This window comes from Ursus arctos, unplaced genomic scaffold, assembly GCF_023065955.2.
Source record: "Ursus arctos isolate Adak ecotype North America unplaced genomic scaffold, UrsArc2.0 scaffold_4, whole genome shotgun sequence".
Classification (NCBI taxonomy): Eukaryota; Metazoa; Chordata; class Mammalia; order Carnivora; family Ursidae; genus Ursus; species Ursus arctos.
Genome location: NW_026623056.1, coordinates 12017110 through 12043112, shown reverse-complemented (window position 1 = coordinate 12043112; position 26003 = coordinate 12017110). Strand labels below are relative to the sequence as shown.

Below are 26003 nucleotides of genomic sequence, written 5' to 3'. Positions count from 1 at the left end.
CTTTCTAGACCCACATTGTGTAGTATATCGGATGTGTTGAGCTGACCTTGCAGAACTAGAATTACTCAGTCCTCAGCAGGAAGCTGTGCCAGCAAGACGCCAGAGACGTTCGCAGAGCTTCAGTGTCTAGGCCAGTTTTGGTCATGACTGTTGAGCCCTTGCATATGGTTAAAGGGCAGTAACCTAGACGAATGACGATTTGTTGGCTAGCCTTTTCTCTTCCCAAAGTTCTTTAACTCAATAGTGTCTATTCCTTTTATTCATTAGTTTGCGTATTCACTCTGCAATCTTTTTGTGAGCAGGGACCTTGTTTTATCATGGTTGTACTTCAAGTGCTTTGCATAATACCCGATACATAGCAGGTACTCATTTCATAGTCACTGATCACTTTATTCAGCAAATATTAACTGAGTCCCTATTATTAATGCATCTTGAATGGGCACCCCCTCCTCTTTTCCTTATTTTTTCTGGCTATCACTTTTTCCCCACTTTCTTTTCTTTTTTTGACATAAAAGGAAAACAAGTCTTATTGAAAGGTAACTTAGTTCAGTTCAATTCTACAAATATTTACTGAGTGCTTACTTGGTGCTGGGCGCAAAATTGCAGAAGACTTTCCCTTGAGGCACTGCTTAGTAAAACAACAAAAACAACATAAAAATATAATTAAATATAATCAAAAGTAAATTCCATGGTAGAAATGAACTTTTGGAGCCAGGAGAGTGTCTTATAGCCACTATGGAAAACGTTATGGAGGTTCCTAAAAAAATTAAAAAATAGAACTACCATATCATCCACCAATCCCACTTCTGGGTATATATACAAAGGAAGTGAAATGAGGCTCTCTGAGAGATATCTGCAGTCCCATGTTCATTGCAGCATTATTCACAATGACCATGATATTGACACAACCTGAGTATCTGTCTATTGATGAGTGGATAAAGATATATGTATGCCTGTGTATATACATACACATAGATGTGTATATATGTAGATATATATACACACACACATATATAATGTAATAAATAAATAAAATTTAGCCATGAGAAAAGAGGAAATCCTGCCATTTGTGACAACATGGATGGGCCTTGAGGGCATCATGCTAAGTGACATAAATCAGACAAAGAAAGACAAATAGTGTATGACATCACTTCTATGTGGACTCTAAACAAGCCAAACTTAGAGAAAGAGAGAGCAGAAGGGTGGTTTTCAGGAGATGGGGGAATAGAGAGATACTGGTCAAAGGGTATAAACTTCTAGTTATAAGATAAACAAGTTCTAGATCTCATGTGCAGCGCGGTGATTATAGTTAACAATATTGTATTGTATTGTTGACAGTTACTAAGAGAGTAGATCTTAAATATTCTCACCACATACACAAAAAAAGGTAGTTATGTGAGGTGATGAAGATGTTAACTAACCCTGTTGTGATAATCATTTCTCATTAGGTTGAACACCTTAAACTTATACAATGTTATATGCCAGTTTCCCTGTGGGATGACGTGTCCGCCACCCACAGATGTAGCTGGCTTGATCATGCTCTCTTTATTGGGGAGATCTCTCTTCCTTTTCTCACTTCCTACTCCCCTCCTGGCATTTTCTGAACCTCCAGATAAACCGCTCGCACTTGAATCCCTGTCTTGGGGTCTGCTTCTCGGCGAACCCGAACCAAGACAAATAACACGCCCAAAGTAGAGATAGAATTTGAATGCAGGCATTTAAACCCTGAGCCCATGCTCCTACCAGTTCCTCCACTGACACTAGGTGTCAGGTTGGGCAGAGAGCAGGGTAAAGACACAGAGGCTTAAGAAAGTCTCGTGGATTTAAAGAAATAGTTTAGTATGGTTAGAACAGAACATCTAGGGGCCAGGATGTGGGTGGGGGAGATGAGGTTGGAAGTGCCACCTGGGGTGAATTCATGGTCGAGTTAAGGCATTTGAGCTCTTTTACGAAGACGATGGGAAGTCATTGCACAGTTCTGTTCAGGGTGTGATATGATCAGATATCCTTTGCAAAAGTTCCTTTTGGCGTTAAGAAGGAATTGGGGGTGAGAGGCCGTAGAGAGACCGGAGAGAAGACTGGTTCTGAGCTGTAGCCACTAGGCGAGTGACAGTGTGGTTAGAAAAGAAGGAGCTGATGTGACAGATGCTTAGGTCATAGGGTCAGTGCCACATGGTGATGGGTGTGGTTGTGGGCATGTGCGGAGAGTGAGAGGTGTTGGGTAGGTGGCAGGGAGAACTGGGGTGTGTATGAGTACGTGTGTTTCTGCGGGGTTAGAAAGGGAACATTTCCACCAGACATATTGAGCCATAGGTGGCTGGAGGCACCCCAGGTGAAGATATCCAGAAGCAGATAAAGATAGAGCTCTGAGATTTTGGAAAAAGCCCACAATTAGATAAACAAATTTTGGAATATCAGTTGATATTTGAAGATCTTAGAGCCTTAGGCATGGATGGAGTTCCTCGGGAAAAGGGGGATAAAGGCTGTGCACATGATCTCGTTTGCTCGCCACAATAACCATCTGAGGCAGGGAGGAAAGATTATTTCTACCATCATCTTGTAAGGGAGAAAATCAGGCTAGAGAGAGGTTAGGTGGCTTTTCCCTTAGCTGGAAAGGGGAAGAGCTGAGGCAAGGAAGAGATCCATTGGCTCCATGTCCAGTGCTCCTCTCATCATACTACACTGTCCCTCCCCAAATATGTTTGATGCCTATATTGAGTGAGACAGCCTCTCTCCAGAAAAGCTTTTTAAAAAAGAAAGTATCGTATCTTTCCTCACGTTATACATGTCTCTATTATATTGTAGAAATCTAGCGTACTTCTAAGCATGGTCTATAATGTTCTTTTCTACATTTTTACTTGTTTGCTGATAATTGGACAGACGCTTAACATAATGGTCGGATACACGCATAGATGACACCAAATCCCATTTCTCAAGGCAGTGCTTGCTTTGCTGGGGCCTTGGTGGAGGCTCAGCTTATGCTTGGTCGTTTTTCTCGGTCCATTCATTCTTGCATCACCTGTCACCGTGGTTGTCTTCCCTTTTCATTATTTTTGGCCATGTGCTTAACATCCAACCAACTCTATAGAATTAAGTTTTAGGCTGTAATAACTCACCTTTATTCAGTGGACATCCTAAATGCCTCCAGCAAATCTTCCGGAGGTTTTTCTCTTCCTCCTTTTATGCTCCGAACAGTACCGTAAGTCATGTCAGCAAAAGACCCTGACATAGAGCCGCCTCTGAATACAGAGAACACAACCAGCCATTTTTTTGCCAAGATTTTTAAAAAACCTATTTCCTTCTCTTATTTGCTAGGGAAATGATACTGAGCTTTGGAAAACATTGCAGGAGCGGTTTTATATGTAACCCATTGTGACATGTGTTATTGCCGTATTTGTGTCATATTTTATCTATTTGGGAAAAAACCTGACAATGTCACATACACATAAGTGAGTTGGGCCCTTGCAACGTTCCTGGGGCAGCCGCACTACGAACTCAGTGGAACAGACTGAAGGAGCAGTTTGCGGATGCAGAGAGCAGAAGGGGGCTTGTCATGTTCTTGCTGTGGTTGACAATTTGCTTTGCCACCCTCTTTGAGCATATGGTAAGTGACAGTGAGAAAAAATGATCCCAGATTATGGCAGGACACCCTCTGTTGTGTTTTTTTCAGCTTTCTGCTGTTTTAACTAATTTCCAGTCAATTTTACTGATTTTGTTTTTGGCAGAAAAACATCACCATCCTGATCTTTTTCTTTGATCACCAGAATTTGCTTCTTTTGTTTTAATTGTGATAGAAATCAAGTTATAACTTACTTATAACTTATAAGGGACAGTTTCTAGAACTTCTGTCCCTTACCTTCTCCTCTCCATCCCCCTTTAAAATGGCTAGAACAGAGCCACTATATGCTAATGACTTACTCAGGAAGCAGATGTCAGAAGCCCTGACTGATTAAAAAAAAAAAAACTTGAATAAGTTACTTTTTCCCCCAGAAGCATGTGTGTCTGCGTGCATGTGTGTAAGATTTCTTAAGCACTGCCGCCCTTTTCCTAACACCAGACCTCCTGATTATCCAAAGTATTTTTGTGAGGGCAGAAAGTATTCTGCCTCTCGCTGTCTTTTCCTTTTTGGGAGAATAAAGCTATTTCCAGTGTGAGGCTATTTCGCTATAGATTGGGTCATTTTCTTCTTACTCTTTTCACTTTGCTGGAAATTGGAGACAGAAAGTAGGGGATGAACAACATTTCCATTCCGGCGTTAATAGCTTATGTTTATGTTCTCACGCTCAAGTGAAAGTAAGTGCCCTGTAACGCTGTGCATGAAAATGTCCACGTACTTGGACAAGGTGTGCCAGTTTCTTGACGTCTCAGAAGAAACAAGAAGTTGGATCCAGTGTCTGGCACTCTTGAATGGAGCCTTGGTGTTAACGACTCCGGTTCAAGTGTATACATTCACTTTCTACTCCTTTGCTGCGTTTCTCCGTGCACCCTTGTTTCATTTATGGGTGGTTCTCTGGAACCCCTCAACTCAGATGCTTCTTTCCTCGGCCTCTTGTGCTTCTATTTTTTAATTTTTATTTATTTATTTGACAGAGAGAGAAAGACAGCCAGCGAGAGAGGGAACACAGGCAGGGGGAGTGGGAGAGGAAGAAGCAGGCTCACAGCAGAGGAGCCCGATGTGGGGCTCGATCCCAGAACACCGGGATCACGCCCTGAGCCGAAGGCAGACGCTTAATGACTGAGCCACTCAGGCACCCTTGTGCTTCTATTTTTAAAAATATTTCTAGGATTTCATGCACTGGCTAAATGAGGTTTGATACAGGGACCGAGTCCCTTCTCTTACTGCTTGGTGGGGAGCTGTGGACAGAAATTGCTTTCAGGGGTTTCTTCTCCAAAGAAACTGGGGAGCCTGTGACAGCCTGTGATGGAATACTTCAGATCAATCTCTTGACTCCCCATCCACTTTCCTGTGTTGATAAGGATGCTTTCAAATCTCCTCAGATCTGGCCTTAGGTATGAGACTTTGTCTGGCAGCGCGAAGGCTGGGGCCAGTCCCAGAAACAATTGTAGAATCAATGATGCTCATCTCACTCATCTCTTATTGACTGTGTGGCATCCGTCTTTGTACCTTTGCCTTCAAACTCTTAGTGCTTCGTACTAAAAATAATAATAGCCTTTGTCTTTTATTATTAATTGCCGTAGAGTGATTATTATCATTTTATATTTATTATGGGCTAGATATTTTGCTAAGCATTTTAATATGTTATCTCGTATATCTCATATCTCATTTGGCTTTCTGATTTGAATATTGTTATTCCCGTTTTCCAGATGAAGGAACTGATGCATGAGTGAGGTAAGTCTATTTCCCCAAGTCTCACAGCTAGTGAGTGGCAGAACCAAGATTCAAACTCAGGTCTGAATGATGCCAAGTCCTGTGTGCTAATCACTTGTTTACAGTACCTTCCCCTTCTTGGGCATTATTTCAGTCTCTAGCTGTCTGGAGTCTTCAGACTCTAGCTGTCTCCCATCAGAATTTACCTTCTGTTTCCCTATAGGCCTACTCTTAGGTTTCTGGTGTCGTGCATGGTTCTAGGGTGCGGAGGACTTATTGGCAGAGAAAGACAGCATTGCCTGGGGTCATCTGCAATTTTCCTGTTAGACCACCAGAATCTACAGTAAAAGGAACAGATCTCTAACTGTTGCTTTTCAAGTATTTTGTCATTTGGGAACATCTTCCTAGACAGATAAATCAACTTAATTTGCCTACTTTTTATTAATATATTCTATTATTCATTTATTGATGTAAGTAACATTTATTGAGCCCCTTCTATGGGCCAGGAATTGTATTGGACCAGATGATAAGAATATAACAACAAAATAAAACAGAGATGAATAAAATAAATCCATGCCTTCTAGAATCTTATAGGAGCACCAGAGAAATAAACCGAGATAATAATGTGGGTGATAAGTGTTTTTATAGAGGGGTGCAGTGGGGTGTTATGGAAGCAGAGACGGCAGGCACCTGGCCTGGGCCTGGGGAGCTCAGGAACAGCCAACTGGTGCAGACGAAGTTTGAGGGAAATCTTAGAGAATGAGTATAAGTTAGCCAGGTGGATAGAAGAGAGATTAGGGAAGGGAGTCTCAGGCAGAGGAAACTGTAAACACCAAGGCCCAGAGGTGAGAAAGAATTTGGAAGACTGGGGATGGCCACTGATTAGATGGCTGAAGGGTAGGGGTGTGTGGGGGGGTGACAATGGGAGGGAGACTAGGAGGGCCAGTTCACTCCGTGATCCAAGTCATTGGCAGCTGCCCTTCTTGGGGTGTATGTCTTCCTAAGTAAAGGCAGAACGTCAGACTGGTCTATGGTCAGTTGAATGAAGACTTCCTCCTTCTAGAAGGCCTAAGATGCCCGCAGATGCCAGCATTGGGCTGGGCTCAACTTACTGCTTTACATACATAGAGTTGAATAAGAGTGGAAATGGGGGAATGACCACAGGAAGGTGGTGTGTAGTTTTCCCAATGGGTGCTGTTCAGGGATCATAGGCTACACTGATACCTGAGGTAAAGTAACCTGCTGGCTTTAACTGGTCTTCTGAAGGGCCCCTTTGTTCCAGTTCTGCTTGGTTTTTTGTTTTGTTTTTAATTCTGTTTCATGGTAAATGCTTGTAGTTTCTGAGGCTACTCAACTATTAAAATGCCTCATTCTTTAAAGCAGAGACAGTTGCTGATTTCCACTATTGGATAATTTGGACATGTGGCTTTTCAAACATACCAAGTAACATCTCCTAAACAGTCTTGGGTGTTTGCCAGGCTACGTGAAGGTTGTTAGTACTTAAGGAGCTGTTTATTTAGCCAGACAGTGCGGCATTTTTAAAGAAACTGAGAATTGAAAAGCCTCTTTGATGGTGTTCGCGCAAAACCAGTTTGTGGCAAGTGGCCTCCACTGGCTGGGCTCGACCTGGCTCCCGAGATTTTTGTTGCCAGATTCCTGAGCTGTGTTTAGAGCACTCTCTTTATCTAGGAAAGCTGAAATTTCTCAGCTGATTATGACTTTCTAGAGATGGACCTAAGTGGCATTGGCGTCGAATTCTGTATTTGCCACAACTGTTGAAAAGAAGGGATATATTTTATATGCAGTATGAGTCCTCCAGTCTGAACTCTGTACCTTCTTCCCAGTGTTGCTAGATGTTAACTACTGCAGCTGAATACTTTCAGTTAGATACAAACCCTGTTAATTGTTCCAAAATGATACTGCGGTCCTGTCATGGATGAGGCGCGGATGGCTGTTGTGTTTGCTTACCACCGGAAGGAGCTAAGTGTCGGGGTTTGCAGCTGCTTCACAAACTGCTGGATTTTTAATGCAGCAAATAAAAGGGTTGAGCTTTGGTGACTGTCCAGCTGGAGGAAGCTGATGAGTTTGGACAGACCTAAGTTGAGGGTATTATATCGATGTCTTGATGTTGAAGTCACCATGGCTTTGCAGATGGTAGGTCAGGTTGCGGGTGGTGAGTAATGCTTCCTGTGGATGTCTCAGTGACAAGATCTCTCATTGCATGCTCCAAGAAGGAATAATTTCCTTCTTCTCCTCCTGCTCTTTCTTTTTCTTCTTCCTCTTCTCCTCCTCCTCCTCCTCTTTCTTCTTCTTCTTCTTCTTCTTCTTCTTCTTCTTCTTCTTCTTCTTCTTCTTCTTCTTCTTCTTCTTCCTTCTCCTCCTCCTCTTCTTTTTCTTTTCTTTTCTTTTTTCTTTTCTTTTTTCTCTTCTTCTTCTTCTTCTGTTAGGAATCATTTTCTTAAATGTTATGATGTGTGGAAATGTTAGTGGGTAGAAAGAATCCAGGCCTTCATCTCTTCATGTGCTCCTTAAATGAATTTACTTCCCAAACAACAGAAAATGGGGCAACTGAATCTGTGCTAGTCCAGATAGGTATTTATCAGCCCAAAGAACAAGGCCTTTAAGAAAAGCCTGGAGAAATTCTAGTATCTGATGGAGTAGCAATAGTTTCTTTAATTAGATTTTCTAATTCCCACTCTCCTTTTCCCATGGTTTATGATCCTCTCCCTTCTTTTAATTTAGGTTGTTTCCTATCAACTCTTTCCTCTTCTTGCAATATCATTTGTTTCTAAGGGAACCTCTTGTCCTTTGCTGAAACCAAAATATCCCCAAATCTCTCATTGAATGAAAATCAGAAATTTCTTTGTCTTTTAAATTTTATTAATAACTGATAGAAAAATTGCAAGGTAAATTTTGCACACTAATTCTTTCTCTCCTTTACCCTCTTAGTCCCATGAGTTTTTTCTCCTTATATCAGGAGTATTTTTCTCCTTCAGCCAAAATCTCTTTTGGTAGAAACACTTGGTAAGAGTCTATCCAAGTTGCAGGTAGTGGACATCTGTTGTTTTTGCTTGCCCAGCACCTCTTCTTCTCTTCTTTAACATACACCCATTTTCCTTTGGAGAATTACTTGGGCCGCACTCAATGGGGCTGCAAATTACGTGCCCTGCCTCTGTCATGACAGCTGATACAGAGAGAGTTGGCATTTTGGAGGACTGTGAGAAATGCTGGGTTATTGTCCTTCTGCAATTATAGACACAGGGGATTTTTGTGAACATGGGGCCATCTTTGCTGGTGTGTGAAGATTAAGAATACAACCAACAGAAGAAAACAGCTGAGAGAGAGTGACAGAGACAGAGAGAGAGAGACAGAGAGAGAGAGAGGAGATTTTTATGAAGAGAAGTTGCAATTTCTACCCAAAGCAATTTCTGGTACTGCTAATAGTGCGAATAGGGGTGAGATTGTGTAGAGGACCTTGAGCCTTCTCCATGTCCTGATTTCACACTATGTTGGTAACAGGTCATATTACAGCTTGCAAAGCCTTGGGGATTACATTTGTTTTGGAAGAACCAGACTAAAGAACAGTTCTGGAAGCTTTAGTTAAGTGAGTATATTGAGAAAACAACTTCTCTTCCTACCTAAATGAAGCACTTAATTCAGAAAGTCACTCCCAGAGTTCACAGATTGACATTTCCTTCCAGTTCCTTGGCCTTGCTCTGGGGAACGGTACCTTAGCCAAGACGAACTCATGGCATAATTGTTGCAACGTTTTGTCAGGAACATACTATGCTCCTAAGTAATCTGGTTACTTAGACAACTTAGTCTGGCGTCATAGAGTTGGATGAGAACCTAACGTAGAACTTCGGATGTGTTACCATTCCTACTTGAGAGGGGGTACGGGATTAAAATCCACATGGGCATCAGTGGGTTAAGTTAGCGCATCAATTTAATTCATTCATGAATGTTTAGGTTCTAATAGGTTATTATTAATCTTTAAAAGTTGGTGTCATTTATAATTTTTTATTTATGTCATAATCCTGGTTGAATGTGTGATTTTCCATGGTTTTATATTCTAAACAAATGAAAGTTGCTCTTTTTCCATTCCCTCCTCTATTTTTAAATAAAATAATAGAATAAGTTAGTGACACAGAAGTACTGATCTGATTTTGTGTGAATTTAGTGGGTAGATATTATAGGGAGGCAGATTTCAAACTGTTATCAGGATAACGTTCCAGCACTCTCTTATTAACTGGTAACCTATCCCATTGCTGGCAGGATTCAAGCAGTAAGTGTCCCTGTCACTAGATGATCCCTCCTAAAAGTGTTGTAGAAAGGAATTATGCATTGGTGTGGATTCCGGGCACGATGACATTTTAGAGCTAGTCTAGCTCTAAGAGACTATAAACTACTGGTGGTTATACTAATACTATTAATACTACTTCTACATTTTGCTATTAATAGTAATAATTACCACTTGTAAGCATCTATTATATGCTATATACAGTGCTAGGCATTTTGCATATACATCCCAGGTAAGCCTCGTATTGACCCCCTGTAGATATTATGCTCACTGGGGTGGATTAGAGACCTAACTGTTCTCTATTTTTTTCTTCATGTGTGTTGTCTTGACCTGTCTAGTGGATTGCAAACTCATTCTTAGGGGAGAAGGCAGTGTCGTATACTTTGTATTATTCCTTACAGTTGCTGCAAACATGCAAGGGTGGAACAGATGTACCTTAAAAGTTGTCTGCTCGGTTCTGTTGTGCACGTCACCCTAATGGGGTTTCAGAAGGGTCCTGAAACTTTGTTCTTTGACTCAAACTTCCCGTGTGGTACATACATTGGAATGGTTACGGCAGAACTGTGAGATCATTCTTACCGAATGTTTTACAAAGGGAGAGGGAAAAAGTAGTAGTTGGGAAGAGAAGGAACAACGTCCAACCTTTAATCACCTCCTCTTCCCCACCAGGACAAAAATCCCCTTACTTGCTTGAGCAGTGTTCACTTCAGTATTTTGACAGGGGAGGGGAGGAAATTTAATTAGGCCTGTGAATGAGAAATCATTGCATTAAAATTATTGTTTTAACTCACCAGAATCAATTGATCATATTATTTTGCTGTCCTACAGATCTCCCTGTTAATATCAATGGAGTGATTAGAGTGTCGAGATGTTTCACCCACTGAAATGTGGTAAGATGTTCATGCTTTGACATATTGAAAATAATATTTGTTATATAAATGCTATGCATAATCACTCTTTTGGTCATTTACAGCAATGAGAGAAGAGTGACATGCTGGAACCCTAAATGTCACGTGGCCTACATAAGAGGTATTTTATACTAAACATCATTACGATCAGTCATCTTTCTATAGAATCATATTTTTTATTATGGTTATTTGCAAGCAATCATTGGTGTATTTACCATTTTCTGGGTTTTAATATAATTGTAACTCAGGGAATTTGAAATCAATAGTTTTAGATGGGATATGCCAATTGGATTATGAAAGTGATTTGGAAGCACAGATACTCTGCAAGGGATATCGTCTTTGTTGAGTAATGTGAAGGCTCAGAGCTCTGCTTCTGGCAGGTGTAATTAAAGCTTTGGGCCCTAGCAAAGGGGCATGTGGCTTATGGGGAATATTAGCAGGGAGGCTGCTTTTAATCCAGGGACTGACACTAGTACGTTCTATCTGAGGATCAGATCTGTGCTATGCAGGTTGGGGAATGGTATTCCGTCTTCTTCCACACTCCTAGGATGAAATGCTAATGTTAAAAGGGAACTCAGTGGTCAACTGGCCTCACATTCTAATCTTATAACCAAAGAAGTCAAGAGACTAATTGAGAAGCCTGAAGTCATCGCCTAGTCACCATGTCTTGAATGACATCTTTGACTTCTAGTTCAGTGGTCTTTCTTCTTTACCCTTCACCCCTATAATCCTTTCTAAACCTTAGCATTCCTTGGTCTTATCTAAAACACCCCAAATCCACAGACATGGTTACTATAATGGAGTAGCTACAAGCTGGATATTGTCTCAGCTCTCTGCTGAATCTCAGTTTCTGTGTAACCTTGGTGAAGTTACTAAACATCTCTAGGCTTCAACATTCGTTTCTATAGAATGGGAAAATAATAGTGCTCCCTCCAATAGGGTTACAATAAAGATTAAGTTAGTTAATGTGCAATGTATTTAAAACATTATTATTAATCCCAGTTTATTCTCCTTTAATAATGAGCATTTTAATTGTGTGTACATTTAAATTACTTAAAGGGGCTGTTGCTTTTATGGAATTCAGAAAGGCAGTAGTTAACGTTTTTTTCATGTCATTATTTTGAGATTTCTTAAATCTTATCTGAAACATCAGTTGGGAATTTTTAATTACAAGTACGAATAAAAAATAACTCATCTTCAGGGTACTTGAAGGGAAGCTCAAGGAACATTAGAGATTACAAATTTTCAGCTCTGTAGTCACAAAGATTTTTCTATCATCTTCAGAATTATGTTTTTCAATTAGGATAGGAATCGACTTTTCCATCATATTTTCAAGTAATATTCCTAATATCGTTTGAAAGTTGTGTGTGTTTGGGTGTTAAGGGAACTTTCTTTATAATCTCTTTAAATACGTTTATATATAGTGAATCATAGATTTTGGGACTACCACGGGCTTGTCAGCTTAGAATGCAAGAGGTATTCAAATCTTGCTGATGTAATGGATTTTGTTTTTAAAAATTTTAATTACATATTTGAAGCCCCAATTGCACCCTAAGGATTTATGTGCTTATGGAAAGTCAAACTATGAATTACAGTATTGCAGGAAACTTTCCACTGCATCAGATTGGTTTCACCATGCATTCCACAAACATGTTTTGTAAAATTTCCCAGTGTCTACAAAACTTTGATACTATGTTATAAAAGTGTACTTAAATATAGATGAGAAAGATAGATGTTTTTCTTCTTTTGATATTGATGTTAAATAAAAGATGGAATGTTTTTATTTAAAACCAATCCCTCATTCTACATCCATCCCCCTGCATAATAAGTAAAGGGCAATGTGAACAAAGTCTTCCTTTAGATCTGTTATTCATTTTAAGTGCATGTTAGGAAAGGTCTACTCTGTGTATAAAATCTAGCAACAAAAAAGAGAATCGTAAATAGAAAAATAAAACATGTAGAAGAGACAAATATTCTGTGCACACAGTTTTAAAATCCCAACGGGGCACACTTGTCAGAAAGAGAGACTACACACTCATTAGTTTAAACATAAATTCCCAAAGAGTAACATTCCAATATGTTAATTTGCCACAATAGATTTACCCATTGAAATCAGTCCACCAGTCTTGACCAGCAAATAGGATCTTAATTTTACCATCTAACAGTTCAATTGAAATAGAATAAAGATTTTCACATAAATATCTTAGTGACATAGACTTTCCTGGGTGGCAATAGTACATTTACTCAATGTTCAGTCCATTCACAGGTAATGAAACTCTTTGTTAAGTGTTATCTCCTCACACAGTAGCAGGGTCTTAAATGGAAAAGAGCTCTGTTCATTTTCTATTTAAACCACAGGAAGTGATTATAGAATTGCTTAATGAAAACAGCTTATTTTTGGAAATCAGTTAAAAAATCTAAAGTTATGAATAGAAAATAATAAAAGAGAAATAACTGTCTGGATTTCCCCCCTTCTTTACAGTGATATGGTAGAAATATAAGGAAAATGCTTAACATCCTTTATTTAGGAAATCTGGTCCCTTCACCTGCTACCGGGCTCAGTTTTGAGTAAGAAAAGAAAGAATATTTTTGGCTGCAGCTTTAGTAAACAATGAATGATGAAAAATATTGCAGAAATGTCTTCAAGAGATCTGACAATTGAGAACACAGACTTTATCACGTTGATATCGTCTACATTCCTCCACAAAGCTTGGCAAATGAATAACTGAGCCCTATTTTGGCGGAACGAGAGAAGGATGTACTAGTTCCAGCATCAAAACAAGATTATGAAAACAACCAATCAACACAAAACAGTTATTTCTTCTTCTGAATAATAAAGACATCATGTTTGCATATAGAACAGCTTTTGCATTATTGCTCTACGTATAAGAATATATTAAGGAACTCATAACAGACTGCACGTTACAAACTTAAGGTTCTTTGGTGAAGAATGAAAGAAAACAGTATTTGAGCTTTAAAGAAAATGATCTCATCCATATTGCTTTTATCTATTGATCCGCTGGATCCTCTCACAGAGCAAGGAGAGGTACTGTGTGAGTTTCACCATGGCAACGATTACCACGCCCCCAGCCATCATACATGTTGGCCAGAACAGTGAATGGAACAGCACGTTGGAACTGTAGAGTTTGGTTAGGATGACACTCTTCTGGTTTCCTTCGGGGTCAGAATAGCAGGAGAAGTGTTGATACTTCCTGAAGTTTTCCATGACAACACTCACCAGGGACATGGATTCTTCAAAATTTTTTCCACACTTAGGTATATAGGAGCACTGTGGAAAATGAGATAAACTGTCAGCAGAAGATACTTTCTCTGTGTGTATCTGATACTAGGAGGAGATGGGATATTGAGGTCAACTTAATGATCTGTGAAATAACCATGACGGTTATTCCTCTCATATTCAAACCAGTGTCTCCAGAAATCCCAAGACCTCACATGGTAATAAAAACAATGTTCGTAGGCGTCTGACCCAGATGTACCTAAATAGTTCATCCATGTATAGTTTAATTGTTGATTAGAATTGGATGACTCCAGTGGATTCTTTTTACCATAGCTAAGCATGGTGAGTTTTAATTATTCCCTATTGAACACACTTTAACATGAAATCAGAGTGTCAATCTTTCTGTCTTTTGTCTAGTCTCAGCAGTCCATGTAATATCAGAAGCTACCAGGTCTCTCAGGGAAAGTAGTTTATTCTTCTCTTTTAGGCTTGGGGTAATTTATTCAGCCAAGTCAGCTTGGTCACTTTACTACTGTAGTCAAGGAAACACCTATACCTCTGGTGAGTTGCTGAAAAAGAATCCTGTAAAGTGTACAGATATCGAATAGTTAAAGAGCTGCGATGAATTGTTCGTGCCCAGTTAGTGTGGCAAAGTAACTTTTTCCATAAAAATAAATAAAAAATAAAACAGAACCAAATGAGTTTACTCTTCAACCATCACTCATCTGAAAATTTACACTGTCTTTCCTTTGATCTTTTCCCCTCTCTTATCTTTCTTATTGTGTCTCTTCTACATGTCTCTCTTTTCTTCCCACATACTTATGTCCTTGGATTTCTTTCTTTTTATTTCTTTTCCTTCCCTGCCCTGCCCCGACTCCTCACCCCACTTTATATTTTCCCCCCTGTTCCCTCTTCCTGTCCTTTCTCCCTCCCCTGCCCTCTCTTTTCAAGATATAGATGGAATTAAGGAACTTTGAGTTTTTATTATTTATTGCATATACTTTTGAGCACATTTTTTCCTAATTTAAAAAGCAGTCTTTAAGAAGATGAAGTCTCTGTGACCCTTTTTCCTTGGTCTGTAAATGGGCAGTGACAAAACTGATTTTTTAAAAAGTTAGGAAGAATGTAATTTAAGTCACTTTCCAGGGAGATGTGTGGGTCCTTAGCTAACTCTTTCCCCTCTTTACAATAATTGCTTCCCAACAGGGAAAAAAAAAAATCCCTGCCCGTTATTATACACATTATCAAATGGTTAATTTAACTGATTTATCTGAGTTGGTTTGTGACAAGATCGCTGCCAATCCATATAATATTTTGGTGTCAATTAGAAAATTACGCCCCCTCTTTAGAACATATTATTTTCTGTCGAAAAATTGTTATAATACATTGATTTTATGAAAAAAACCCCACATTTTTCACTGCTGTTACCAATTTTTAAGTCGAGCTTATAAATATGCACATCTATGACTTTTACCATGTGACTGGTACCCTAAAGGTTGTGCAGTGCACAATTCCCACAACTGTATGTGGAGACACAAATGAGGTGGGCTATTGTTGAACTTTGAGGTACATTGATGGAAGCTTTGGCGGTAGGATCCTGGAAGACCTGTAGATTTCACGGGTAGAAAATGTAAAAGAAGTGGAATGAGTTTTGCTGATGGAGTATGTTTGGATTACTCTTTTCTCTGGCTTTATTAGTGGGCACACAGGCACCTAGCTTTGTTTACAGTGCTGCAATCATTGGATTCTTTGGCTCTGCACAGCAGGAAGGTTCTTACTTCGCTAAGAATGGAGATTGAGCATGCTGGTATTTATCGTAACCCAGGCTGAAAGTAATGTTCTCATAGCAGGGCTGGTTGATACCTTCAAGTTTCATCAGCTAAGAATAAATGTGAGCCCACTCATGAACTTGAGTGCAGCGGCGAGCGGCGCTGGCACAGCATTCAGGGTCTGAAAGTATCTCCAAAAACGCAGAATTTCTCAGTGAGTTACAACCTAGTATAAAATTAGCCTATGACTCCGTGAAACAAATTTCCTACCAGTTCGATGTCTTTTGGATTAAAAGGGTTTAAGGCAGGATGGACATACCTACCTTGATCATTTTTTTCCTTCTTCAGAGCTGCCTCATGTCTTCACAGTTTTTAAAAATGTTTTCTGAAGCAAAGCGTTACAAAATCACAGACAAGCCATTTGTGGTTGAATTCGAACAGAACCCATTTAGATTACAAATGCATCAGGCTTCTGTACATTTTTGTGCCATAGTAGTAGTTTCCGTAGCTAACAGTACTAAGTTATTGAAATGATCTCAATAAAAATAGCATTCCATTAAAAACGGAGTTTTTTCTTTTCTAATACTCTTGTGACTTGATCTAGCTTTAAGATTTTTTTTAAAGAAATGTTTGTTAGTCAAATGACAATAATTCTGTCACTACGTAAGATTCTACCAAGTAAAATGAGATATAAAGTAGTTTTGAGACTGTCTAGCATGGTTGCGTACTGGTTTAATACTGCTTATTAAAGTTTCATGCCTTCAGGGTCTCAAATGTGTGTATTTGGAATGGCCAGATAAAGCACGTTCCATACGTGATCGGGACTGACTCTACCTTATGTCAATCATGCATTTACTTTTATTATTGATGGGTCCTTCCTTTGTCATTACGAATGCATGAGGTAGTATAATGAGCCCAAGTTGTGTTCTGTGGATCTGGTTCCTATGTTTCTATAGGCAATTCACTTGGCTTCTCAGAATCCACTTCTTGATCCACATAAAGGGGTTAACAGGGCCTTCCTGGCAGGGTTTGTGTGAAGATTCAATGATGAATATGCATAAAGCCTCAATGAATTTTCATTGACACATTTTCTTCTTGGAGTATCACATTGTCCATATGATCTTCTAAAGCCTTTAACCAAGTGCCACTACTAAACTCTGAAACTTCTAAGGAGGGCAAAATTATTAGTTATGTGATGTTCACAGGGGCAGTCCCGTTCGATGGCTCTTATGTTCCTAGCTTTTGTGTCCCAGGACATTTGACATTTTGCTGAATCCTACACTAAGATTCTCAGTTTCTTTTTCTATGGCTCAAAGTATAGCCATGTGTATGTTCTTGAGGCTGGTATGAATTTGGGGTAGAAGATTTAATGATCTCATGATTTTATCACATGCTTGGCAGATAATTTTATGTGATTGGTTTAGACTATACAGAATGCATTTCAACAAATGGAAACTTTACTATCCATGATTACTTGGAAAATGTAAGGTAGCCTAAAAAGATAAAAATCCCAGCATTTTATTTTATTTTATTTTTTATTTTATTTTTTTTAATGATTTTATTTATTTATTTGACAGAGAGAGAGACAGCCAGCGAGAGAGGGACCACAGCAGGGGGAGTGGGAGAGGAAGAAGCAGGCTCCCAGTGGAGGAGCCTGATGTGGGGCTCGATCCCAGCACGCCGGGATCACGCCCTGAGCCGAAGGCAGACGCTTAACGACTGAGCCACCCAGGCGCCCCCCAAAAATCCCAGCATTTTATATCATACTTTTTCTAGCAGGAGGTGTGTGATAGGAAAGATTTAACTTTTAGAATCTGCATGATATATAACATAAAGGAACATATGAGTAATAATTTTATATACACAAGACACTTAAGTACTAATCAAACTGTGTTAATATATATTTACATATATTTTTACCATGGCCTTGGGTCATTCTTTCTTTTGTGCTTTAATATATGAAAATAGAAACCTTGTGAACCTCTGAGGCAGCCATTCAATGGAAGATTTAGTTTCACATCTCTCTTCTTAATCCAGAGTTTTGTTAATAAACCTTATTGCTTTCCCAAATCCCTTGAATTCTCCTTAGTATTGAAAACCGTAGAGCTGGCCCACAGGTATGACCTTTCCTCTCCCAGCTGAAGAAACCTGGCTCGTGACAACTTCTGTTCCCCTTCCACGGCAATGAAGGTACAGCAATTGCATCTTTTCTACAATTCTTTGAAAAAGTGACTGAAAGTTTTCTTTTCTCAGCCTGAATTCCAGAATCTTACACATCAATAGAGTTATTTTTATTCTGGTGATGGAGAGAAGTTTTGAGAAACTACCTGTTGGGCTTTGCTTAGACATACTTTGCAAGGCATATGTGAAGCAAATAGTGACAGGCCTTCACCCTAAAAATAAAAGCTGTGGGGAGAAGTGGGGGTAGGGGAACGGGGATGGTTTGGCTGAATAACCTCATGGGTCAGCCTCTTTTTTTTTTTTTTTTGATGGTAGAAAAGGAGCTATCAATTCTCAGCATCATCCCAAGGGAAGGATTTGTTCTTCATTCGTACTTTTGTAAAAAGAGAAGGGTTTTATTTTCAGAGAGGGGTTAGAACTTTAATGAAATCCAGTCAATGTTGAGTGTCTCTAATGTGCCAGCTAGTGTTCTAGACACAGCCATCAAAAACAGAAACAACACAAGACAGAGCATTAGAAAGAAACAGCAAGATGTTACAAAACAAGGGTGGGGGGTACAATGGGACCAGGAGTGAAGATAAAAAACTTGGAGTAAAGATCTGCCCTTCGCAGAGGTGGGCCACAAATTTGCTCTGAGAACTTGTTAGTAGCCTGGGCACCCTAAGCCCACCATGACCACGAGATAAAAACGAAAATATTCTCATGTGAAACAGAGGTATTCTTGGTTCTAAAGTCAGATGGATCTCTTTCTAGTGTCCTCAAAGAATGAATGTTGTGCACCTGTTTAGTAAGCCTGTCTGGTGTGTGATGTGCCAGGGTTTGTGCTCTGTGCTGGAGAAGAAGATGGGGTCACCATGTTCAGCGAGTGTAGAGATCAGCAACTGGAAGCCTTGGGTTACTCTGGTCCACATGTGTACTTTGAACTCTCGAGTTTTTTGGGTATCAGTAACGGACAGAAGAGGTGAGAGAGTAAATTCAGATGTTTCTTTCGCTTTCGAGACTTCTTGTTCCTTATCATCACTTCTAAAAAAGCAAATCCCACTAAATTTGGTTTAGATTGTTTAGTTTGCACTTTTAGTGTCTGCTTGACTTTGGCAAATGGGAGCGTTTGAGATGTTTGGGAGAGGAAAGGAAAACAGAATTCACACTCTGCTATGCACTAACATTTCTGTCAGTATTGTGACACAGGTCCCTCCCAAGAGATGTGTTCCTTTTCTGTGTGTCCCAGAGCTTTCACCTCTGTTGCAACATTTCTGCTTGATTTGGAGTGGAGAAGAAGTGAAAAGGACCTAGGAAATCTACTAACTAAATGCAAACCATCTGGAGCCTTGAGATTAGTCAATATCCAGATGGCTAAGCCTTGGAGGCCAGCCCCTCCTGGTTTACAATGTATCCAATTAGGCCTAGAGTAAGTCACATACCTCCTCTGACCTTGCCCTTTGCCATGGTCCTCCTTCACAGCAATTGGAAAGCAGCAGATTCCTTCTCCATGCTTTTTTTCTTGATGCTTAGTGCAGGCTTCTTTGGGGGCACACTCTTCCTTTCATTTTTGCACAAAGGTGCACTGGGCTGTCCCAGAATTTAGTGTTGGTGAGCAATGACTAAACTTTGTCAGTCATAAAAGTATTTCTGAATTTCTGGTCCATAGGGAGTTTCAACAAATGTCTAATAGGTATCCTTCAATTTAAAGTGCTAATTATGGGGATTTCATATGTCAATTTCCGGGCATGTTTCCTCCCTCCCCCCCGCCCTCCCCCCCTTTGAGGGTGCACTTCAATCTGTTTAATATCTATTCTGTGTAAACTCATGCTGAATACACAGCCCTGGCCTTCCCTATGGATCACAGATAATTCTATTCTGTGTGCAACGGCCTTTTGATCTTAAGCAGCTCTTGGCATGTGACGGAATGGCATGGATTCTCACCTCTTCACTAAAACGTGCCATCCGAGGATAAATATTTCATAGAATTGGATTTTTCATCCTCTCAAGAGGACACTCTAATGTTTTTCTCTTTAAGAGATAGCAGGATGAGATGAAGAGACTTAGATTTTTATTCAGAACTAATTAGTTAGTGAATGTGTGACTTTGGGAAAATTATTTCATTTTCTGAGCTTGGCTACATTATTGCAAAAAGCGGAGATAATAGTGGTACCTAATATGTGGGGTTGCTGCTGTAATTAAGTGAGTTCACGTGAAATATTTAATATGATACAGTGCCTGGCATGTTGTAAACTCTTGTTAAAATTTGACTATTATTTGAAGAGTGTGGTTTTAGTCAGGATTAAATGAGATGATTTTTATAAAGTTCTTAGCAGAGTGCTGGGGACACAGTATATAGCAGACACTTGATAAATGTTTGATCCTGTTATTTCTTATCTAGATTTTCAACTTCTATTTCATGTCTTCCCTCTTACCCTTACCCTACCAAATGCAATGTAAAGGAATTAAGTGCTTCCAAGCTTTGCTTGGCATTTTGGGATCTCTCAGCATCCAAACTCAGTTTTACAAAATCTAGAGCAGTGGTCTGGCCACTGTCTGGAGATGGTTTTAGTTGTCACAGTTGGAGGAAGGAGGATGCTAGACATCTAGTGGGTAGAGGCCAGGGATGCTGCTGGATATCCTACATTGTACAGGGCAGGACCCACCTCATAGAACAACGAATTATCCCACCCAAAATAACAGTGGTGCCGAGGTTGAGAAACCCTGGGCTAGATATGTATATATTCTCTGGATTTAGGAAACCCAGAAGGCTTCAGAATGGGTGGTGAAGAGAGGGACGGTGGTGAGTTTGGAGTTGCAAATAATTGGATAATTTATAGAACTTATTCTCCACCAAAAATAGCTATCTTCCCCATGACAATTATCTAAAAATATAATATAATATAATATAATATAATATAATATAATATAATATAATATAATATAATATATAATATATTACTATCCCACATACCAAAGAATGGATGTGATACTTGTTCTTTGTCCCTGTTTCTGGAACAGAGGTCCTAAAACCCTTGAAACTTCCTAAGTGATAAAATCTAGAAAGGTGTCTTTTGTGAGGTTAATAAGGTTAATTGGGGACCGCACTTAAGGGTGGGGCTGGCTGCCAGGAGAACCACCCTTGTGATTAGAGGGTTAGAACTCTCCATCTTAATCCCCTGACCTCCGGGAGAAGGGATAGAGATTGAATCAATTGCCAATGGCTAATGGTCTAATCAATCATGCCTATATAATGTAGCCTCCATAAAACCCCAAACGACAGGGTTAGGAGAGCTTCCAGGTTGGCGAGCGCAGGGAGATCTGGGGAGAGTGGCATGCTTGGAGAGGGCTCTGTGCTCTTCCCCTACTTAGCCCTATATGGCCCTTCCACCGGGCTGTTTCTGAGTATCATTTTAAAATAAGCTGGGACTCTAATAAGCACAATGTATGTCTGAGTCTGTGAGCTACTCTAGCAAATTAATAGAGCTTAAAGAGGGGGTTGTTGGAAGCTCTGATAAGCAGGGCTTGTGACTGGTGCCTGAACTCTTGTGGGACCGAGCTTTTAACATACACAATCTACTGCTATCTCCGGGGAGAGAGTAGCAGATTTGAGCTGAACTGTAGGGCACCCAGCTGGTTTCGGAGAATTGCTTGATGATGTGAGAAACACCCCCTCTTCCTGCCCCCCACACATTGGAATTGGGTTCAGAACCCCTTTAATGGACCTATTTCCTTGTTTTATACCAAACTTCATTTTAAATCCACTGTCAGACCAGATAGTCCTGCTTTGAGAATCCCTGGTAGGCAGAATAGGTTTTAAACTCTCAAAGGAGATCGCGTTGAAGAATGTAACAACCATAGTGAATTAATACTCAGGCACTGTTTATGCTGCCTCTGATGGCCATGCGGCCCTGAGAGGCAGGGGCCCTTGAGCCCACTTGCAGCTCCCTGGACCAGTGGGCCAGTTGCTCTATGGGAGCACAGGAGCTTATCAGCTTAAGCAGCTCCAATTGTAATGTTGACGAGAGGCTGGGCACTGGGTTTAAAAGCTAAAAAAAAAAAGACTCTAGGAGAGAGTGTGAAAATTTAAAAATAAAATTCTTTCGGATATTTTCTACAAAGATACAGACAGCTTGACTGATACTCTTTTGCCTCCTGTTTGCTCAGTTCAAACATGGTCAGTAATGCCTTCTGTAGCTCAATAAAATTCTGCCCATTTCTTGGTAACTCTGGGGAAGACCGTTCTTTCTAGTGAGCTGGGGGGGAGGGTAACAGGAAGGAGAGATCCACATAAAGATTATTATTTTGTTTTCCCCAGGAATATCCTGAATATTCCTCATGTTGCATGAAGATTGTGGTTTAATGAGCTTCAAATGTGGAAGTAACTGTATTTTCAGTATATATGTTTCTTTTAATTTTAATTTTTTTTTTTTTTAAGATTTTATTTATTTATTCAACAGAGAGAGACAGCCAGCGAGAGAGGGAACACAAGCAGGGGGAGTGGGAGAGGAAGAAGCAGGCTCATAGCGGAAGAGCCTGATGTGGGACTCGATCCGGTAACACCGGGATCACGCCCTGAGCCGAAGGCAGACGATTAACCGCTGTGCCACCCAGGCGCCCCTATTTTTAATTTTTTTAAAATTTAAATTCAATCAGCCAGCCTATAAGTACATCACTAATTTTAGATGTAGTGTTCAATAATCTGTCAGTTGTGTATAATACCCAGTGCTCATCACATCACATGCCCTCCTTAACACCCATCATCCAGTTACCCCATCCCCCCACCCACGTCCCCTCCAGCAACCCTCAGTTCGTTTCCTATTGTTAAGAGTCTCTCATGGTTTTACTCCCTCTCTGATGATTTCCCATGCAGTTTTCCCTCCCTTCTCCTACAGTCCTCTGCCTCTTATAATTCACGTATGAGTGAAACCATATGATAATTGTCTTTCTCTGATTGACTTACTACACATATTTCTGATTAAAGGCCAGAGGATAGCTATCCAGGTGTGAAGAGCTGCGGGGCCAGGAAGGTGAGCCACGTTTGGTGCCAGCTTTTCTTGGAAGTATATGCTGATTGTAGAAGGGGACTGAGAGTCTAGAAAACTGAATGGCATTTTGGATAGCCTTGCAGAGCTGGGGGCAAGAACCATCACTGAGGGCCTATCAGGTAGGGGGCCTGATGACCTCCCATTCACTTTGTGTTGGGACCCTAAGGACTGCATCCTAGGAGTAATGGCAACAGACAAATCCTCACAGGGACTTGAGTTCAGGCTTGCATATCTCAAGTTTATGAAGTCAGAATGAGGTGATCACGTATGGCTCATACACTCAGGAACCTGGCAGAAGCAAATGGAAATACTTTTTGGAAAAGATTGACATGATGACATCATCCTAGGCTTAAAATTATTCTTATAAATGATTTTGCAAATATGATACCTAATAAAAAACCCTAAATATTACAAGATAAACATGAAAACAAACAGGAGAAGAAAATTAAATAGCATAGGTCTGTAGTGGCTCTAGATATTGAAGTCCTCAAGACAAACTTTAAAATAACTATAAGTTTACTTTTTATGTTGAAGGACTTAGAAGACAAAAATGAGGATATTTCAGAAACCTGGAAATGGCAACACAGACTCCGATGGATTTTCTCAAAATGAACAATATAATATGAGAAATTAAGAATGCAGTGGGTGGGTTTAACAGTAGATTTGTCAGAGCTGAGGAATGAATTAGAAATTAGAAGGTAGGTCAGAATGCAGAATGAAGCACAGAGACATTAAAAAGAGAGAGAGTAAGTAAATAAGAGACGTAAAGAGAAAGCTTGGTATATGGACCAGCTGGAGTGCAAAAAGGAGAAACAGAAGTGAATCGGAGCAGAGATCATATTTGATGAAATACTGACCTAGAACTTTCCAAAATTGATGAAGAACATCAAGGAACAGCAAAGGAAGCCCTGGGAACACTAAGCAGGCAAATAAAAATAAATGCATACTCTGCCACATAACAGTTAAACTGTGGAAAACCGAATCAAATGGTCTTTAAACAGAAGCAGCGATTAGACTGAGAGCCGATTTCTGAATAGCAATAAAGCTCTCCAGAAGACAATGGAATGTTTCTGAGGTGCAGAAACGAAATACCAGCCAAGTTAGAATTTTATGTTCAGTGAATCTGTTCTTCAAGTAATAATGTCTGCATGAACTTCGAGTATCTATAGAATAAAATGGTAATAATATGTAAGTTGGAAAGATAATAAGTAGGAGTGAAGATGTTTTAATGTTCTTAAGTAGTCGAGATTGCAAGTTGTCATCTCTAGGCTAACCCCTAAAAGGATAGTAATACAACAGATAACGTCCAAGAAAAAAAAAGGGGGGGGGGTAATGGGATTATTAAAATAATCCAGTGAGGAAAGGGTGGTCTTTTCATTAGCAAACTTGGGCAAATGGCTGTCCACATGAGAAAAAAAGAGAAACCCAGAAACCAGACCCCTGGATAAAAATCAGTTCCACTCTAAACGTGTGAAAGGAGATCGTACTCTAAATGTGGAAGGAGAAATAATAACGTTTCTAGAAGATAATTGAGGAGAGTGACTTTGCGAACTCAGGACAGGTAAAGGCTTTTTAAACGGGACAATACAATACCAGAAAAACAAACCAAGCCAAAAACAAAGCAAAACAAAGCAAAACAGAAAAGCAAAAAGCAAAACCAAAAACAACAACCACCTCCCCAAGAAACCAACAATAACAAAAAACCCTCCCCAAAACCCAAACGTCAAAACCACCACCACCACCTTCACAACAGCAAAACCAGACTGACAAAGTTTGGCTATGTTGAAATTAGAAAGTTCTTTCCTTCAAAGACATCACTAAGGGAGTGAAAAGACCACAGAATGAGAGAAGATATTTGCAACACATATAACCAACAGAGGTTCATATCTAGATCTAGAAATTCCTACAATGAATATGGAGAAGAAACAATCTGATAGAAAAATGGACAAGGGACTGGAACAGAGATTGTACAAACGAGGATGTCCAAATGTCTCATAAATAAATGAAGAGGCAGCTGGCAATATTAGTCGTCAGAATCCCAAGGAAACATCACTACGTTAGCTAAAATCAAAATTACAGATGATACCACGTGTTGGTAAGGATTTGAAACAATAAAAACTCTCATATCTTCAGGGTTGGTGGGAGTTTGGAAAACCATTTGGTATTATCTACTAAACTTTCAGGTAGGCGTACCCTGTGATCTCGATATTTCATTCCCAGGTTTATACCCAACAGAAATGTGCATGCTTGTGCGCCAAGAAGACATATACGGGACTCTTCACAGCAGAAGTATTTGCAGTCGCCCCAAACTGCACATGACTCAAAATGTCCATCAACAGTAGAAAGAATAAATAAATTGGCACATCCATGCAATGGGATACGATACAAGAATGAAAAGGAATGTGCTACCACCAAGTGGCGTGGCTCTAACAAACGTGGTGTATGAAAGAAGCCAACACAAAGGGAAATATTCTGTATAATTCCATTTATATAATGTTGAAAACCAGACAAAACTGAAAGATAATGTATAAGGATATATGCTTAGATGACAACACTACAAAGAAAAATAAAAAAAGTAATGGCCATACTGTCAGGATAATTGTTATCTTTGGTGTGGGACAGAGCCTGTCGTTATTGGGAGGGGCAGGAGGGGTATTTTTGTGGTGCAGGAAGTGTTTTACTTCTTTACCCTCGTGGTGGTCTCTGTAATAACTCTTGAGCTGTGCACTCTTTCATTTCTTGCATGTTTCTGTATATGTGTTATAATTCACGGTTAAAAACAAGGTAATGGGGCAAATAAACCAAGCAGTGACCTAGTATCATGCTGACAGCAGACAGATACTGGTCCTAAATTTTTAACTGAGACTTTCTTTCTTTTCTTTTTTTTTTTTTTTTTTAAAGATTTTATTTATTTATGTGACAGAGAGACAGCCAGCGAGAGCAGGAACACAGCAGGGGAGTGTGAGAGGAAGAAGCAGGCTCCCAGCGGAGGAGCCTGATGTGGGGCTCGATTCCGGAACGCCGGGATCACGCCCTGAGCCGAAGGCAGACGCTTTAACGACTGCACTACCCAGGCGCCCCTAACTGAGACTTTCTATGGTAGGTTCACTCCCTGTTCGTAGCCTAACTAATGCATTCACAGGGCTGTGGTGATAAAATGTCAAAACGAGGAAATGGAAATTTGTCCTATTTTTGGATGCCTCTTCAACTTTGGCCAATTTCCAGTTCCACGGAGATCTGAGAGTTTTATG

The 26003-nt window shown here is 39.9% G+C and overlaps 1 protein-coding gene and 1 long non-coding RNA gene across 2 annotated transcripts in view; one reads left to right on the top strand and one right to left on the bottom strand.

The window, feature by feature from the left end:
• The first annotated feature begins 10089 nt into the window (after positions 1-10089).
• On the top strand, positions 10090-25900 carry LOC130542636 (uncharacterized). Its single transcript, XR_008957311.1, has 3 exons — positions 10090-10519; positions 10603-10658; positions 25654-25900. It is a non-coding gene; the product is annotated as an uncharacterized LOC130542636 (long non-coding RNA).
• The window catches only part of KCNMB2 (potassium calcium-activated channel subfamily M regulatory beta subunit 2), a 231842-nt gene continuing 218352 nt past the window's right edge, over positions 12514-26003 (bottom strand). The window contains exon 5 of the mRNA XM_026498387.4: positions 12514-13826. Coding sequence (XP_026354172.1) covers positions 13542-13826 — 285 coding nt within the window. The 3' untranslated portion in view covers positions 12514-13541. The remainder of the gene's footprint in view (positions 13827-26003) is intronic.